The sequence below is a fragment of the Apodemus sylvaticus genome, chromosome 9 (assembly GCF_947179515.1).
Source record: "Apodemus sylvaticus chromosome 9, mApoSyl1.1, whole genome shotgun sequence".
NCBI lineage: Eukaryota > Metazoa > Chordata > Mammalia > Rodentia > Muridae > Apodemus > Apodemus sylvaticus.
The window spans coordinates 73,543,838-73,562,947 of NC_067480.1; the positions used below are offsets into that span (position 1 = coordinate 73,543,838).

Consider the following 19,110-nt stretch of genomic DNA (forward strand, 5'->3'; position numbering starts at 1 on the left):
AAAATGTGTATATCACATCTAACTGGCCTAAAGGACCTTGCCTCATCATAGAGTTATGAAATGATTTCTTTCTTTAAATTATCTGAAGGGTAAGATATTGTAATGGTATGAAGTACTTAAAACTAAAAATTCTTTTTAAAGTATGTATATAAAGGGTTTGTGATGTAGCTCAGAGGCAGAAAGCTCACTTAGCATGAGCAAGGTCCTGGGTTTGATCCCAGGACTGAAAATAAATAAATAAGCTATACAAGTGAGAAACAAAAAGGAAAGGCAACAGAGGCATTTCCTTATGTGGCATCACTCAAGGGGAAAGTCACTTGCTGCTGCGTCTAACAACCAACATTTCATGCACACACCATAAATAAAATGTAATAAAAACAAAATACTTATGCAGCTAGGCATGATGGCATACCTCTGTGACTGCTGTGTTCAGGAGGCTGAGGGAAGAGTAGCACTGAAGTTTGTAGCCAGCCTGGGCTAGCTACATATTAATTCTGTGTTCCTCTCAAGTACATGCGAGCACACACATGTACACATTCACATACATACACGCGCGCGCGCGTGCGTGCGCACGCACACACACACAATTTTCTTTTTTATGATATATGAGTAAGTGAATGAATGAATGAATGAATGAACTGCCTAGATAACACTCTCTTACTACTGAAGCTGTGGGAAGAAAATAGCTTTAAGACTGTTCAAAACCCAGTCGGGTGCAGGAAGTAATAGGCTTTGACCATCTGTCACTTAGGCACACGCTGCAGGCTCAAAGTCAAAACTACTTTCAGCACCCTGGAATAAAAGAGAAACCTTTGCTTGATCTGACCAGAGGTCTGCAGCGAGCTGACAATAGGAGCCATCTAATTTAGAAAACCTCCTTCAACACTAATGCTAGAAAGTGAAAAGATTCAGAAGCCATGCTTGGATTTTCAGTCTACAGATGTGGACTCCGCTACTCCCAGAAACCCCCGTGTTTCTGGAGTCTGAGTTTTGCTGTGAGTTCACGGGATTCCGAGAGTGCAGCACTAAGCGCGGGAGACCCCATGGGAATGTGTCATTGTGCAAACCATCCTCTTCCAGGCCAGTGCTGCTGCCCAAAAAAAAAAAAAAAAAAAAATAATCAAAGCCTTCCTCCATCCAGTGAGGACACTAACAGGTAAGGTGAGGCAAGGACAGGAAGGCAGGGGTGCTGCTGTCCACGGGTGTGGCCTCATTCTGCGTCCAACCCCATACTCTCCTTTGGATGGAGGCAATGGAGCTACGCTGTGTCTCTGCGGGAAGACTTTGGTGATCACACACACCTGTAATTATCCTTACATGGTCGGCTAAGGCAGGAGAATGGTAGGTTCAACACCAATCTGAACGACACAGGGAAGGGCAAGAGGGGGAGGAAAGAGAGAAAATGGTAGAAGAGAAGGAAAAGCCTTTAGCTAGCTTCCTACCCCACCCCCACATTTTGAGACAGCCTTACTCTGTAGTGTAGCCTGGCTTTGAACTCACAGCAAAACTCAGACTCCTGAGCACGGGGGTTACAAGACTGCCTGAGTCACTACTTGGGAAGCCACATGTTAGTGTTAGTACGTCTGCCTTGATCCACAATTTTTCCTTCTTTTTAAATTTTATTTTATGTGTATTAAGGCATTTTGCCTGTATTTATGTATATGCACCATGTGTGCCTAGTACCTGAGGATGAACACAGTATTGGATCCCTTGGAAGAAGTTAGCAAACACCAGTCCTCTGTAAGAGCAGTGTGTGCTGTTAACCGCTGAGCCATCTCCTCAGATTCATAGTCTTAAAACACTACGCTACTTCTGTTTTCTTCTCTCAGCTCACTCCTCTGTATAGATATGATAGACATATTTGTATATATACATACATATATGCACACATATACATACGCCCACACTACATATACATATACGTATAGGTATAGGTATACATATACATACATACATCCCTGGCTGTCCTGGAACTTGTTCTATAGGCCAGGCTGGCCTCTAACTCAGAGATCTGCCTGCCTCTGCTTCCTGAGTACTGGTAAACTTTCTCTCTTAATATTTCCTGTTCAAATATTATTTTGTAATAATTCTGAATTTTACTTTTTTATTGAAATAGTAACTATTATCAAAAATAAAGCACTATTAATTATCTGTAATTCCAAATTTCATTTCTTTTGGAGCTGTTTGTTGTGTGTTAGCTGTGTCCATGAAGTGAAGTGGAGAGAGTACCTAGGGATGAGAGGCGACAGCTCAGTAACGCCTTATGAAATATAAAGGCATGCGCAAGCTGATCATGAAACCTAGTAAATCAGAAGCCCAAACCCATACAACTCTGATTATCCTCACACTATTTCAGATCTGACATTAAAATATAAAAGAACAGGGCTAGAGTTATGACATATTGGTACAGTACTTGTCTTACACGTAGGCCCAGGATGATCCCCTACAGTCTGCAAACCAGACTTGATGGTACACTTCATAATCCCAGGACACTTTTAATCACAGTATCGAGGAAGTTTCTAAACTGATACAGATAAACGATATTTGATAAAGAGTAAAAACTGTTTAAATTTTCTATGTATTACCTGCCCCTCTGAGTCAAAGACTCACACAAGCTAGCCTTGAACTGAAGACAGTCCTACTTCAATATCCCAAATGCTGGGATTAAAAGCATGTGCCACTACAGCTAGCTAATTGAATGTTTTTAGTGTAGGTAATAAATCGCGCACGTGTGGCCCCCATCTGGGCTTCACATCTGTATCTGAGCAGTGCTAGCTTAGGTCTGAAGTGAATTACTTACAGGTATCTGACAATCGAGAAATTGGCATTTCTACTATAAAAATGATGGTTTATGAATATCATAATAAAAGATTCCATTTGTTTGTTTGTTTGTTTTCAGATAGGGTCTCTTTGTGTAGCCCTGGCCGGCCTGGAACTAGCTGTGTAGAGCAGGCTGGTATCAAATTCCAAAATCCATGAGTATTAGTTTGGGTTCTCTAGAGTCACAGAATGTATGGGCAGTCTCTATATAGTTAGGGAATTTGTCGATGACTTACAGTCTGTAGTCCAACTCCCCCAAAAATGGGCAGCAGCAGCTGTGGATGGAAGTCCAAGGATCTAGCAGTTGCTCAGTCCCACGAGGCAAGCAGGCAAGAGTGAGTAAATCTTCCTTCTTCCAATGTCCTTATATATCTCCAGCAGAGGGTGTGGCCCAGATTAAAGGCGTGTGGGTCTCCAGCAGAGGGTGTGGCCCAGATTAAAGGCGTGTGGGTCTCCAGCAGAGGGTGTGGCCCAGGTTAAAGGCATGTGCATCCATGCCTTTAATCCCAGATGATCTTGAACTCAGAGATCTCCTTGTCTTAACCTTCTGGAATTTATGGCCACTATGCTTCAAGATTTCCAGGCCAAGATCCAGGTCAGAAACTTGTATTTCTGAGCCTCCAGATTAGGATCATAGGTGAGCCTTCCAATTCTAGATTGTAGTTCATTCCAGATATAGTCAAATTGACAACCAGGAATAGCCACTACACCATGTGCCACCAGAACTGACTAAACAGTAATTTAAAACTTAAAACACCTTTTCTTTTGCTCATAAAAGTAACAAGCAATTCTGTTAATCCAGTTTCATTTATTTTGTATTTTAAGGTGGGGTCTCCTGTAGCTCAGTCTGGCCTTGAACTCCTGATCCTCCTGGTATCATATCCCTGGGACTAAGATTATAGATATGTCCCATCTCAGGTTGCTTTTTACTTTTTTTTTAATGAATAAAGCTTCAGACCTTTATCCACCAGAGAAAATCCCATTTGCCTCATTTTCATGGTAATAGTGTTTGTTCTTCTGTAAGTACGCTTTTTTTTTAATTGCCCCCAACTTTGCTGGGTTCTTCTCCCTGCTTCCCTTCATCATAGGGCATGATGGAGGAGGGGGGGGGGATGAGCGCATCTACCTTAATTTCCTGTTATAAACAGAGGCTCTTGATTAGAAATGAGCAGGTCCCAGGACATATAGGGACATGCCCACTGTCTCTGCAGGTTTCTCCTCACATGGTTGGCTCCACCTCTGGCAGTCCGGTGGGGATTCTGAGCACCAAAAGACTCTTCCCCTGCTTCGATCATATGCTGTGACAGCTTCAAATGCCTCACGCAAATAGTACCACTCTAGTTCAGTTGTCCATTAGTCTTGACTATTATACAGCTACGCAACCTCACACTGGCAGACTGTGTTCTAGAAAGCACTGGTGGGGGAGGGAGGCGAAAACAAAACCCAAAATCTTCCCTGTAACTAACTGGTTTACGCCAGACAGCAGTGCAAACATCCCACAGACTACAACTCCACAGAGGAAGAAACTGAGAGTCATGGAAGAGAAGACTGCTCTACAGCTCACAGAGATCAGAAAATGAGGGACCAGAGACAACCCTGAGCCCACTGAAGGCCCAATTTCTAGTTTCGCTACTCTTTAAGTATCTATTATGTGCCAACTATTTCTTGATAGTTCTCAAGTGCCACCCTATACTAATTATTTTGGTTTGCGTTTGTTTGTTTGGTTGGTTGGTTTGGTTTTTTGGAGACAGGGTTTCTCTGTATAGTTCTGGTTTTCCTGAAACTCATTCAGGCTGCCCCCCAACTCAAGGATGGACCTATCTCTGCCTCCCAAGTGCTGTGACCAAGGTACACACTGCCACACCCAGCTTTATTTTATGTTCATGTTTTTTTTAACATTTAGTTTTCTTTCTTCTCCTTCCATTCTACTTCAAAACCCCAAACCCCCTCTTAAAGACTGTGGCCTGAAACTCACAATCCTCCTGCCTCTGCTTCCAGCATCTTCGGATCAGAGGTATGTACGCACACACCTCTTCTTTTAACTATTCACTTTTCTTTCTTTTTTTTTTTTTTTGTCCCTTTTTTTCTTGATGAAACAATAATTTTCTCCAGTAAGAGCTATAAACACAGGATTGGAAGTACACACCTGTAGTCTCAGAATTCATTTGGGCTATATGGTGAGTTCAAGGGTACCTGGGCTACATGCATCATCCGGTCTCAAACAAGCCCACATGTGGTATGAGTATCATGAAACGAGATAAAATGGATAGTTCTTCCCACAGCTACTTAACTGTAGATGAATGTAAGCCTTTATGTTTTGTATACTGAACGTGCAGAATTGCTTTCTAATTTATCCTTCATGTCAGTTTATTATGTGATATTGTAATCATTAAAATTAAACCAAAACGTTAAACGAAAAAATATAAGCTACGTTCTAACATTTCTTCTTTGTGACAGGGTCTTACGTTACAGCTTTGGCTGAGCTGTATAATATGGCACTCACTAAGGCAGAGCAAGCGGATCTTTGCAGAGATCTGCTTGCTTCTGCCTCGCAAACGTTGGAATTAAAGGCATGTGTCTTTGGCTCATGTAGATATTGTAAATGACACAGTAGCCACGTTGAAGAAATAAAAACTAGACGTTAAATTAACCTCATTTAAGTTAATGTATCTAAAATACTATCATGGTTAGTGAGATGGCTCAGTGGATAATGGTTCTCGCCACCAAACCTGGGGATTGGGTTACATCCCACGGTATCACACGGTGGAAGGAGACAGCCAATTCCTACAAGCCAATTTCTACAACTTCCATATACACGGCATGGCAGAGAGATAAACATAAATGCATTATTGATGAATTAATTAAAACTAGAACTTGAAATTAAACTACATAAGCATGCTGTCTGAGTAAATGGAGTCACTGTGCAGTCCTCGTTTGCAGAAGCAAATGGTAATTTCATGCCTGAAAGGATGAAATGGAGCCAGGATGCAGTATCTGAACTGTTACCTTGTGTAGTTTTCCTTGTATCCAGAGATGTCATCATTCGGCGACCGTAGTCTCCGCTGAGACGGAGCCTCCAGATGCCAGTAGTTGATGCGGTTCAGAAACATCTTAGCCAGCTCGACTGTTGTCTGCCTCTCTTTTGATGGCAAGTGACTAAACTTGTACTGTACGAAGTTGTTCACACCCTGAAAAGACAGAAAGGCAGCATGTTCCTGTAGCTATGGGACCAAATTAGCTCTGAATACAACCAGTTACCTCGGTGGTTATTAGCAAAAAACAAACAAACAAACAAACAAAAAACAGATAATTTTTCAATAGAAAAAAAAAAGTTTGCCCTTTGCTTCAAAAGAATCAATACTGCCAGCCAGCCAGTGGTGGTGCACACCTTCAATCCCAGCACTTGGGAGGCAGAGGCAGGCAGATTTCTGAGCTCGAGGCCAACCTGGTCTACAGAGTGAGTTCCAGGACAGCCAGGGCTACACAGAGAAACCCTGTTTCCAAAAACCAAAAAAAGAATCAATACTGCCATGGGAAATTTTCCCTCTGGCCACAGTGGAAGAAGTGACAAAAGAAAAAAAAATCTGAATTATCATTCTGTTTCCACTTCAATCTGAAGGACCAAAGAGAAAAATCACAGACAAACAGAGGAGGGAGTCAGAAACCCCTTAAACAAGTAAACATGCAGAATGAGGTTCTTGGAAAAATGTGTCTATCTGTCTGAAATTTTTAAAAGTTTGCTGCCTTATCTTTCACTAAACACTACCTTATCTTGAACCAAACACTAAAATGCACAAGTTTAATAATGCTCTTGTAGTGTTAGCAAGAATATTAGAGGAAGAAAAAGCATCCCGAAGTGTGTACTTTTCCAAATGAGTTATAGATCTAAATTTTCTACAAAACACTCCCATCTCATCACATAAAAGAACAAGAAGTCTTATTACTTTATAATCAATAGGAAACATATTCTTATCCAGGCAGCGGTGCCTTCAATCTCAGCACTTGGAAGGCAGAGGCAGGTGGATCTCTGAATCTGAGGCAAGCTTGATCTGCAGAGTGAATTCCAGTACAACCAGGCTACACACAGAAACCCTATCTCAAAAAGCCAAAGATGAAGAGGAGGAAAAGGAGAAAAGAAAAATTTATTCTTACAAAAATTCATATATTTATAACAACTCTAGTATCATGTTATGATAGTTCTGTAGACTTGACCTACAGTCATTGCCTGGGAAAGGAGTCTTAAAGAGGATGGCCTTTGGGCATGGCTTCAGGGGATGATCTTAATACAGTTTATTGATGTGGGGTGAGCAAGCCCACTGTGGGCAGCAGCATCCCCTAACAACGGAGGTTCCAGATCTGTTCAACCGTAAACAAGACCGACACAGCAAGTCTGAGTGCACTCCTGCTCTCACTTTGAATATGACAGGAGAAGCTTCCTGGAGCTCCTGCCACTGTGCCTTCCTGCCAGGAAGGACTGTAATCTGGATTGTAAACTGAATAAACACCTTTCTCATTAAACATTTTTTTTAAATCAAGTATTTTACCACAACAGAAATCAGATATTTTATCACAGCAACAGAAACAAAGCTAGAATAAGAATTAACTCCCACCCCCACCGCCACCCCCACCTCCAAGTTACAGTGTTTTCCACATCTTTAATGAACTCCCTCTCCTCAATAGGCTTTTCCAGACAGTGCCAAATTAAAAAAAAACACAAAAACAAAGAACCCAAAGCTTTCATTTTTGGATACCAAAAGCATGAAAAGGCACGTTTTAGGAGTTCTTACTAACTACGCTTTCTACTCAATTCTCCCTACATACAGAGTGGAGTCTAAGTGCACAACACTCCTAAAACACAAAAGCCAGAATATTCATGAAACTGAGCATGGGCGTGGGATGCAGTGTCCTAGGTGATCTCCACAGTCTTTGTAGGAACTTCTTGAAGCTGTGTGGGGCTGGATGCACGAACTGTATAGCCATGTGGAAGGAAGCACGGAAGTTCTTCAGGCTAGAGTGCCGCTTTAATGACATATGCTGACTAACTGGTTCCGGGTTTGAGCCCAGCAAACAAAACCGGGCAGGGCCTTCAGCCTTAAATGCATGTAAGAAGAGCTCCTCAGAATACACTACCTGTTCAATACTGGGCTTTTCAAATGGCGGCTTCTTCTCCAAGGAGCCTTCAACCACAGGTTTTCCTCTTTGTAAAATTGACTTTCTCAAGAGCTGCAAAGAAATCATTTTTTAAAACAGACTTTAGTTTGAAAGGCTTTTTTTATGGTGTGTTTGTAGTTATGTGGTTCAGGATTTGGTTTTTTTTTTTTTGAGACAGGGTCTCCCTATGTAGTCCAGGGTGATCCCAAACTCCTGGCCCTTCTTTCTCAGCCTCAGCTTTCCAAGTACTGGGATTAAGGTATGTACCACCATATCTGGCATTTAAAACACACACACATGCATGCATACACACACACACACACACACACACAAATACATCCCATATTACATCTATTTCCTCCCACCCCTCCACCCCACATTTACCTAAGCTTTAAGACTAATCACCAACTATATTAAACTTAGCTACATATATGAGAACTAATCCTTAAGTCAAGCACTCAAACTCCTAGATACCACAAACGTGTCTTCATGCCTTTAAACAGAGCTAAACAACCTCTCAATTCTGAGTACCATGGACTACCCTACATACTCTACTCCTCCCTCAGTTTCCCCTTCTCTCCCATTTTCCTTCCATTTCATCCAGAGGCCCAGTGAGACTCATTGAGGCCACCACAGGTAGCTGAAGCTCTCAGAGTCGTAAACACTAGAACAAGGAGGATCCATTCTGTATAAATAAGGCCCAGGACAAGAGCACAGACTCAGAATCTTGGAAGGAGTTTTCTCTCCTTCTATCTTTTTCCATTCCTTCTCTGTCTGTAGATGCCAGTTATACGTTTTCTGTACTCACAAACCAAATATACTGCTTCTAATTCCAGCCAGAGGATCAAAGGCTCCAAAGAAAGAAAAGGGTACAGAAAAGGGAATATTTCACCTCAGAGCACAACACCTTCTAGGGGGGTCCCATAAGTTATGGATGTGGACAAGTTACTGATCCTTTCAATGGGCTATGTCCATCTTCACAAAAAAATCAAATTGTAATAAAGGTAAACTGTGTTTGCAGCGCTAAAGATTAAGCATGAATCAATTGTGTAGCTCTGCCTAGAATCCCAGACCTCTGAGGTAGAAGCAGAAGGGTCAGAATGTCTAGGCCATCCCACATGGCCTACATGGTTAAGTTTAAAGTTACATGAGACTCCATCTTAAAACAAAACTAAACAAGATTTACCATGAATTTTAAAAACAAGAAATTCTAGTTCCTGTGTTTACTTTTAGAGTTAAATAACATCTTTCCTAGTTCAGCCCCTTGGGAACTTGATCCACTGAATGTTTAGTTTTGAGGTAAATCAATATGAACTGGGAGACAATGAACTTATTTTTTTCAAATATAAAGGGATAGAGCTGGAATGCTACCTACCATCCCAGCACTCAGGAGGCTGAGGCTGTAAGGACTGCTACAAATTCAAAGCTAGCACTAGCTACCTAGTGAGTTTCAGGCTAGCCACGGCTGCACAGAAAGATCCTGTTTCAAACAACAAAAAGATTAGCCCGAACTACATAGAGAGAAGACCTGGTCTGAGGAAAAGAAAGAGAAAGGTATGGTTGAAAGAAAAGAGAGCACTGGCTATCTTGGATTCTGATTTTAGAACCAAATATATCCGTTCTGTTGTTTGTAGAGGAGGGAGGGGGCAAAGGCCACAGCCCTACAGCCTGGGCCAAGACTTGCTGGCTCGTTCTACTGGCTGCAAGCCACATGGCCAACAGGACAGACAGCCCGACAGCATCTTGACTTGCAAGGCAGCAAAAGCCACAGGGTCAACTGCTCCAAGATCAACACTAGCGGGAGTCATGCAGTCCTTGTTTTCCCTCCACGAAGATCTTTCTCCAAAAAAGCACTAACGGCTACAAACTGCCAGAGTTGAGTCAGATGACTCCGGCCCCACAGCCATGTCCACAGGCTGCCACCTGAGGGGCCTATGCTGCGGAAGCTGTGTGACTCCCTCGCCAACCTACGCCAGCCCAGGCTGTAATTTTCCAATAGTACCCTAAAACGTTAAAAAAAGGCTTCTCCTTCGCCCTTCTGTCTTCTACTCATCTCCCCCCATCCTTCAGTTAATACACTAGAACATACAAGTAAGTGAGAGAGGGAGAGGGAGAGGGAGAGGGAGAGGGAGAGGGAGAGGGAGAGGGAGAGGGAGAGAGGTGGAAGGAGGGAGAAATGAACAAACAAACAAGTGAACAAAGAGAAGGGAAAACTACAGAGCAAATGTTTAGATAAAGACAAGAATCCTGCAGAGCCAGCAGCCACGGCAAAGAGGGAATTCAGTGGATGACTTAGCTCTCTCTGTCAAAAGTGAGCAGATAGCCGTGGTGGTGCACGCCTTTAATCCCAGCACTTGGGAGGCAGAGGCAGGATTTCTGAGTTCGAGGCCAGCCTGGTCTACAGAGTGAGTTGTTCCAGGACAGCCAGGGCTACACAGGGAAACCCTGTGTGTGTGTGTGTGGGGGGGGGGGGGAGATAAGTCAAGGCTGGAATGCAGCTCAATATAGCACTTGTCCATATTGGAATACAAAGGAAAATAAGGCCCTGGTTTCAATCCCCACTATCACAAAAAAGTAAAAAATAAAAATAATTTAAATGCAGTAGTTCTCAATAAAAGAAGGAAGCTCTTGTGAGCTATGGACATAGCTAAATTTCTGGTATGTACCTTGTGTTCATGTGGTATTGTTCATGTGGTATACAGACAGACATACAAGCAAAACATTTACATTCTCACACACACACACACACACACACACATAAAGCATTACAGAGAAAGAGAAAGCGTGACCAGAGATGGGAGATTAGCTGGTTTCATAAAGATCTATATATATAAATAACCAGGCAGGGAGGCCTGTGCTCATAACCCCAGTACTAGAATGACTGAGGAAGGAAAATCATGAGTTCAGTCAGTTCTGGAAAACACTGAGACACACTATTTCAAGACTAATCTTAAAAAAAAAAAAAAAAAAGACGGTGGTGCACGCCCTTGCTCCCACCCTCTCCCTCTCCCTCTCCCTCCCCTCTGTCATATTTTCTCTTAAGCTGTGAGAGTCTTGATTTGGTCAGGTTACTGGGTATTGTGTTATGCAACTGCGAGGTTGGCAGTTCTATTTGGTTACTGGAGTGTGGGACCACCGGTTATATGGGATTGTGACAGAAAGGGAACTAGTGGCGCTCGCAGGACAGGCGAGCCTGGCGAGGGCCAGCTCCAGAGAGCAGGCGGGGGCAGCAGGAGCGCGAGACCTATAAGTTCATTGTTTTAATATTTCCCACAACATATAAATGTTTTGGCTGCATGTGTGTATATGCACACACGTGTACAGGTGCCTGCAGAGGCCAGAAGGGTGCATCCTGGATGCTGGAATTGCAGGCAGTTGTGAACCACTCAACATGGATGCTGGGAACTCAGAGCCCCAGAAAGAGTAGCAGGCACGCTTAACCACTGAGCCATCTCTCCAGCCCTCAGGTTTCTTGTTTCACTTGTCCTTCTGCCACCTCCTGTGAGGTTTTGACAAAGTGTCCTCCACCTGTGTGAAGAAAGGAAAGGCAGCTCGGGGACAGTCAGACCTCCCCAGAAGCTCCCCTTCCTTCCGTGGACACCTGTCTTCACGCTCCACCTTGATGGCTTCACTGCTGTGCCGACAAGCTGCAGCCTCTCTGCCTGAAGAGCTCGCTGGCAGGAATGGCTCCTTGCCCTTCTCAGGCTTCTTTTTTTAAAAAAAGATGTACTTATTTTAAGTACATGAGTACACTGTTGCTGTCTTCAGACACACCGGAAGAGGGCATAGGATCCCATTACAGATGGTTGTGAGCCACCATGTGATTGCTGGGATTTGAACTCAGGACCTCTGGAACAGCGGTCAGTGTTCTTAACCTCTGAGCCATCTCTCCAGACACACACACACACACACACACACACACCACTTCACAGGCTTTAACATTGCCAAGCCATTCCTGATTGTTTGCTGACCATATCCTTGACTGACATGTGGCACCATGCTGGAAGAAGTCTGTCTTGTCACAGCTCTGTCCCTCAAGATACCTCAGCGCTATCTCTGATACAGGCTATGCTAAACACCTGTTTGGTGGACGGAAGAAATCTCTGAGTATATGTGAATCAAGATGTCCAATTTTGCACACCCATGTGGAGGCGTTTTAGAGACTCCTGAGGAAGCAGAGCTGCAGGAACAGAGCTGAGTGCCCTGTGCCCACAGGCTGCACGTGGCACTGGGATCGTGGGCATGATGACAGGAAAACAAAAGGCTTTGAAAATGCAAAAATCTCACCTCACACTAGGTACTGAAATGACAGCACCTAGATTCTAGGTCCTAGAAGGTAGAGGCAGAAAGACCAATTTAAAGTGAGCCTCAGCAACACAGAGTTTGAGGCCAGCATGGACTACGGAAAACAAGGTCTCAAAAAATAAAAATAAGGGGACTAGAGAGAGGGTTACGTGGTTAAGATCACTTGCTATTCTTCTGGAGAAATTGAATCCAATTCCCAACATCTATGTTGGACACCAGACAGCTCACAACTCCCTGTACCTCCAGGCCCGAGGGATCCAACAGCCTCTCTGGCCTTACTCATGTGCACGTATTTCTACACAGACAAACACATACATACAAAATTAAAAACAAGACAAGTCATTTAAACAGCAATATGAAGCCAACACGGTGGTTGAGCAGGGGAAGGCACGTGCTGCCAAAGCTAACAACCTGAGTTGTTCCCTGAGAGCCCGATATGCGAAAGATAAAAATGGCTTCAATAAGTTGTTCTCTAATCTTCATACCGGAGCCATGACATGAACAAGTACACGTGCATACGTGCACACACACCAGCATGTAATTAAAAGTAGTTAATTAAACAAGTAAAATGCTAAGGTCTCACCTTGAATAGGTAGAAATAAACCTGCTTGGTGTCTGCGTCCTCTTCCTTGTGGACGCAGGTGAAGAGGTACTCCACGTCCAACACGATTCCCAGGAGTCTGTTCACTTCCTCCTCGGACACATTCTCCAGGTGGGAAACGTGAGCAGCTTAGGGTGAGACCAAGGGGAGAGGTGTAAGAAGTCAAGAGAAGTCATAACCTCCAGCCACAGGAGAAAGGAAGGTTGTCACCTAGCATAACAGCACCAACCTGAAATCCCAACCCATGGCGCCTGAGACAGGTGGGAATACAAATCCCAGGCAAACGTGAACTACAAAGCAAGGTCCCAAACACAAACACATAAAATGGTGGGGCCATCAAGATGGGTCAGTAAGTTCACACTCTAGCCACACAAGCCTGATGACCCAAGTTCAATACCCAGGACCCACAGTGCAAGGAAGCAGACTCCTAAACGCTGTCCTCTGACCTCCTCACATGTGCCATAGCAAAGTTCACATATATGCACACACACACACACACACACACACACACACACACACACTAATAAGTAGCCAAGTATGGTGGCTAACAGTGAGCTGGCTCAGTGGGTGAGGATATTTATATCCAGGATTGACACCGTCAGTTCAATCTCTTTGTCTCACACTGTAGAAGGAGTGAAACAGCTCCAAACAGTTGTCCTCTGCCTCCATAAGCACGCACACACACACACACACACACACACACACACAACCATACAATAAACAAAAATTACAGAGGCCAAAGCAGTCTTTGTATCTTCTTAACTGAATAAATCCAGAGGACACATTTGAACTCACAAGCATCAAAACCACATCTTTGCATTATCAGGTTGAAAAGGAACTGATGAGCTGGGCATAGTGGGTACCTGCCACCCCAGCATGCAGCACAGGCAGGAGAACTGAGACTTTAGGAAGAGCCTGGATTACAGAATAAGATTCACAGGGGTCCTGGGTTAGGACCAAGTATAATGGTACATAGTATCAAAATGCCATCATGAAGCCTATTATTTGCATGCTAAGTAAAAACTAGTGATAGTAAGAAAAGATTCATTGGTGCTCCAGTGTCTCAAGTTTGCTGCTGCTACCGATGAACTAGGCTCAATGTTCCCCAGGCTAGCCCACCTGTAACCACACATCATATGACTTCACATGTCACCACACTGAATTCCCATATCAGGTTAATTTCCATGTTGAAATTTACTAATTTTTATCTCTCTTGGGGGAAGGGGTGTTGTTTAATTTCTTTGAGACATGTCTCCCTAAGTAACCCTGACTAGCCTAGAATTCACTATGTACACCTTGTTGGCTTTAAACTCAGAGAGATCTACCTGCTTCTGTTTCCATCTTTGCCTGGTGTGTGTGTGTGTGTGTGTGTGTGTGTGTGTGTGTGTGTGTGTGTGTGTAAGAGAGAGACAGAGACAGAGAGATCTGCCCAGTTTTAGTATGAGAAAATATTTAAAGTCTACTCTCTTGGCAGTTTTAAAGCATGCAAAACATAAAAAATGATTTTTTGACTTTTAAAATTATTTATTTATTCTTTTGTGTGTATGTTTGCCTGCATATATGCATATACACGATATGTCTGCCTGTTACCCAAGAAGTCCAAAAGAGAGGGTCAGGCACCACGGCACTAGCATTAGCAAACATTTATGAGCTGAAAATTGGAGCAGGGTCCTCTATTAGAGCAGAACGTCCTCTTAATGGCTGAGCAATTTCTCTAGCCCCAAGCACCATGTCTTAAAAATGACTGGTGTGGTTTCACAAAACACTTGCCTAGCATTCATGAGTCCCTGAGTTCAATCCTCAGCAGCTACGCAAACAAAAACAGACTTTAAAAAAAAACCTAAAGCATGACTTCTTACATGAAAAACCTGCTTTAGAAAAAAATTAAGGAGGCTGAATATACTGCTCAGCAGTTAAAAACACTGTTTGCTTTTCCAGGACCCAGGTTAGGTTCCCAGCACCCACATGAAAAAGGTTTGTAACCAACTGTGACTCTAGTCTTCGGGGATTTGATATCTTCTGGCTTCCACAAGGACCAGACACACATGTGGTGCACAGACATCTATGGCAAGATAGCCACACATCTAAAAATAAATAAATAAATAAATAAAGCTAATTTTTTAAAGCAATTAGTGGTTCTTTAGGACTTAATACAATTTTGCCTTGCAGTTAAAGGGGGGCACCTCTGGGTTCTGGCATCAGCAGAGTATGACTAAATGCCTAGAGTCCAGAGATAAGTTGATCACGTTCAAGTCTAGAGTCCAGAGATAAGTTGATCACGTTCAAGTCTAGCAAACAGTCCCAAAGAATGAGAAGTGTGTCATAAATGTGAACCCTGCCCCCATCCAAGCTGTTGATGTGTCTGAACAACTTACATAAAGGAGCAAGGAGAGAGTAACTCAGACACGTGACCTTAGGTGCTCAGAGAGAGGTGGGCCACGTTTAGACTACCCTGGGAACAGAGAGGCAGGCTGGAGGTTAAGAAAATGCAGTGGCTCTGGAAGGTGACAAAGCATGAATCCTGTGGCTGATGGGGTGGGAGATGGGGACAGAGCCAGGCCAACTGTCATTTCAGGATGACCGCACATTGTCTTAGGAGTCTAATCGGTCTTGCTGGTGGCCCCCTTATGTTTTAGAGATAGGGAGGCTAGAGGCTTCCAATAGACTGACTTTTGAAGAAACTAGCTGGAGACAGGAATTAGTGAGCAAAAGACTAAGAGGCACACACCTGTCCATGCAAGAGGCTTAGGCAGGAGAAGGATTAGCACAACGCCAGCCTTGAGGGGCAACACCAAAAAGTAACTATTTCTGCAATTAACTGACATAAAAATTTTAGCCTATTTATCTCCAAAATGAGGTCTGTCCCTGGAAGGCTTCCAACTGACCTCAAGGAAGATCCTGCACAGACCTAAAATAAAAGTGACCTAACACTGTTCTACTTACATGAAGTCTAATTCTGAGCATATTGTCATAAGTGAGATGGTCAAATAAAAATGAAATGTACTTATGTCATTTTTTATTTTACTTGTTCATTTTTTTTTCTTAGAGGCAGGCTTTTCTGTGAAGCCCTGACTGTACCGGAACTAGCTCTCTATACCAGGCTTGACCTGAACTGACAGAGATCCACCTGCCTCTGCCTCATAAATGCTGGAATTAAAGGTCTGTATAACCAAGCCAAAATTTATTTATTTATTTATTTGTTTGTTTGTTTGTTTTTGAGGCACTGTCTCACTATGTAATCCAAGCTGGCCTTGAGCTTGATATGAAGACAAGGCTGGCCCGGCGGTGGTGGCGCACACCTGTAATCCCAGCACTCTAGGAGGCAGAGGCAGGCAGATTTCTGAGTTGGAGGTCAGCCTGGGCTACAGAGTGAGTTCCAGACAGCCAGGACTACACAGAGAAACACTGTCTTGAAAAAGGAGAGAGAGGGTGGGGGGAGGGAGGGAGGAAAGAAAGAAAGAAAGAAAGAAAGAAAGAAAGAAAGAAAGAAAGAAAGAAAGAAAGAAAGAAAGAAAGAAAGAAAGAAAGAAAGAAAGAAAGAAAGAAAGAAAGAAAGAAAGAAAGAAAGAAAGAAAGAAAGAAAGAAAGAAAGGAGAGAGAGAGAGAGAGAGAAGGAAAGAAAGAAAGAAAGAAAGAAAGAAAGAAAGAAAGAAAGAAAGAAAGAAAGAAAGAAAGAAAGAAAGAAAGAAAGAAAGAAAGACAAGGTTGTTGTCAAACTCACAGAAATCTGCCTGCTTCTGACTCCCAAGTGCTGGGATTTAAAGTGTGTACTACCACAACCAGCTCTCAAGAGTAACTTTTCTGTTTATCATCATTTGTAATTTGACATGGATGCAAACTACATATAGTCTTAGAAATAAATGGAAATGTAATTAGTTCCTTCTCCAAAGTGTTGTTTAATTGATTTTCTCAAGTCTTACAATGTAGCCCCAACGGTCCTAGAACTTTCTTTGTAGACCTGACTGGCCTGCTAGCCTCAAACTTGTGGCAGTTCTCCTGCTTCTGTCTCCCAGCTGCAGGAATTACAAGCATGCACCTTGATGCCCAGGTTTTGGTTTTGGCTTTTGCCTTTTTCCCCCCTTAGCAGTGTCTCACTGTGTATTTCATTGCCCTGGTTGGTTTCACCTTTATACTGTGTCAAATCCCAGCTCCTGCTGAGCCTGGCTGGGGTGTACTACTTTAAGATGTGGTGAGTGCTTCCTACCCCTCAAGAAGTCTCATCAGCACAGTGTAGCAGTAATATGGGAGGGTCTCCTGGCCCTTCACCACTGCGCTTAACGGGTATATTCTCAGAACAGACCATGCTGTAGAACAGTAAAGACTGCTAATGCTCTGTTGCACTGACTGGATGCCTCACAGAGACCTACCTGCCCATACTCATGAGCACTGGGATTAAAGTCATGTGCCACCACACTGCCTAGAAATCCATTTTTCTCTTAGCTAGAAGAGGTAAGAATTAATGCCCCCAATGTCCTAAGGTTAGAAAATTAGCACCTGCAAAGAAAACTGCTAACACACTAACAGGTAAAAGGCTGTTTTAAAGACTGTTTCTCTCTCATAATCACAAATTTGAAATGGAAAAAGTAGACCTAAGAGTCGGCACCCATTAAAGGATGCGGTTGATGGCAGTGCTGTCACTGGGAACTCAGGGGAGCCAGCTTTCCGAGGTCACTGTCGCCGTACCAGCACAGTACAGGGTAAAGGGAAGTGCTGTGGTGAGTACGCCCAACACTTGTCAGGCAGCCTAGGCCAACCGAAGCTACATAAAACCCTGTTTTAACCTAAGACAAAACAACAAAACAACAATAAACATCAAGGCACAGGAAGACTAAGGAGTCCTGAGAGGGTGGCTCCTATGGCTAAAGGTTTCACATAAGCCTGGATGGACCCAAAGCAACTACAGCAAATAACAGAAAAAAGAGGGCCCTCATCTCAGTAAAGGGAAGGTGAGGGTCTACTCAGAGCATTCTCCTCTTCCCTTCATACACGCACAAGCACGCACACACACACACACACACACACACACAATGAATATTTGAAATAAAGAGGACCCACCATGGCTATAAGCCAGTGTCGGGGAGTAGGGCTTGCTCCTGTCCTCCTCCTAGCGCCATGCCCCCAAGCATATGAAAAAGGTCAAAGAAATGGACAAAGTCTACTCTAAGCATACATTTAACTTAATCTATCTCAAACTCCAAAAATATTTTCGCATACTCCATGTTTGAAAAAGAATGGCTTGAATACATGGTAGAATGGCTTGGGAAGAATTAGGTAGTGCGACATTATTAGAGGAAGAATGTCATGGGAGTGGGCTTGAAGTTTCCAAAGACTCTCCACCTTCTCCCTGCAAATCCAGACGTGAGCTCTCAGCTGTCCCTGCACTGTGCCACTGCGCCATTATCATGGTGTCTAGTCCTCTAAAACTGTAGCTTTCTTCTAAGTTGCCTAGTCATGGTGTTTTATCAGAGCAATAGAAAAGTAACAAGGACAATTACATCTAGGTTACATTCACTTGAAGAAGTCCTTCTTCAAAATAAGTATTCATTTCATACCTGAAACTCTGTCAGTAAGCCACATTTAAAGTGCTGTTAGTCACATGGGGCCCAGTTCAGTTTTAAACACTTTACCCACAGAGTCCAAGGTATGAAACCACATCCGTAAGTCAATGCAACTCAATACAGCGCTTTTGAAATATTATTGAATTTAAAACTATTTACCAAGGAAAGGAATACATCCAATTCTACTCCAGAAATTAAATATATCCTAAACTGCAAGCTACAGTCAGCCTTTAATCACAGTTCAGAAAAACAGGTAGTATTTGTAATCACATGAGGAAGCATCCAGCCGATCTGTAAGAACACCTTTATTTTCTCTACAAGCTTTGCTGTTGTTTGGCTTGGGAGATAAGAATTCTCTGCGAAAGAAAAGAAAAGAGAGAGAAAGAAAGAAAGAAAGAAAGAAAGAAAGAAAGAAAGAAAGAAAGAAAGAAAGAAAAGAAAGAAAGAAAGAAAGAAAGAAAGAAAGAAAGAAAGAAAGAAAGAAAGAAAGAAGAGAGGGAGGAAGGAAGGAAGGAAGGAAGGAAGGAAGGAAGGAAGGAAGGAAGGAAGGAAGGAAGGAAGAAAGGAAGGAAGGAAGGAAGGAAGGCATGAACTCCAGATCTGGAGCTGGGAGGCAGCCTTCAGGAAAAAAGTACTGTGCAGAAGGACAATAAACCGAGTTTCCCGATCTAGCCT

General features: G+C 43.1%; 1 protein-coding gene across 2 annotated transcripts in view; it reads right to left on the reverse strand.

Annotated features, from left to right (window-relative positions):
• Kat2b (lysine acetyltransferase 2B) overlaps nucleotides 1-19,110 on the reverse strand; it is a 97,388-nt gene that overhangs the window by 37,866 nt on the left and 40,412 nt on the right. For both annotated transcript variants that reach the window (XM_052191942.1, XM_052191943.1), the window contains exons 3-5: nucleotides 12,860-13,005; nucleotides 7,951-8,043; nucleotides 5,827-6,008 (exon numbers count right to left, since the gene is read on the reverse strand). In XM_052191942.1, coding sequence (XP_052047902.1) covers nucleotides 5,827-6,008; nucleotides 7,951-8,043; nucleotides 12,860-13,005 — 421 coding nt within the window. The remainder of the gene's footprint in view (nucleotides 1-5,826; nucleotides 6,009-7,950; nucleotides 8,044-12,859; nucleotides 13,006-19,110) is intronic.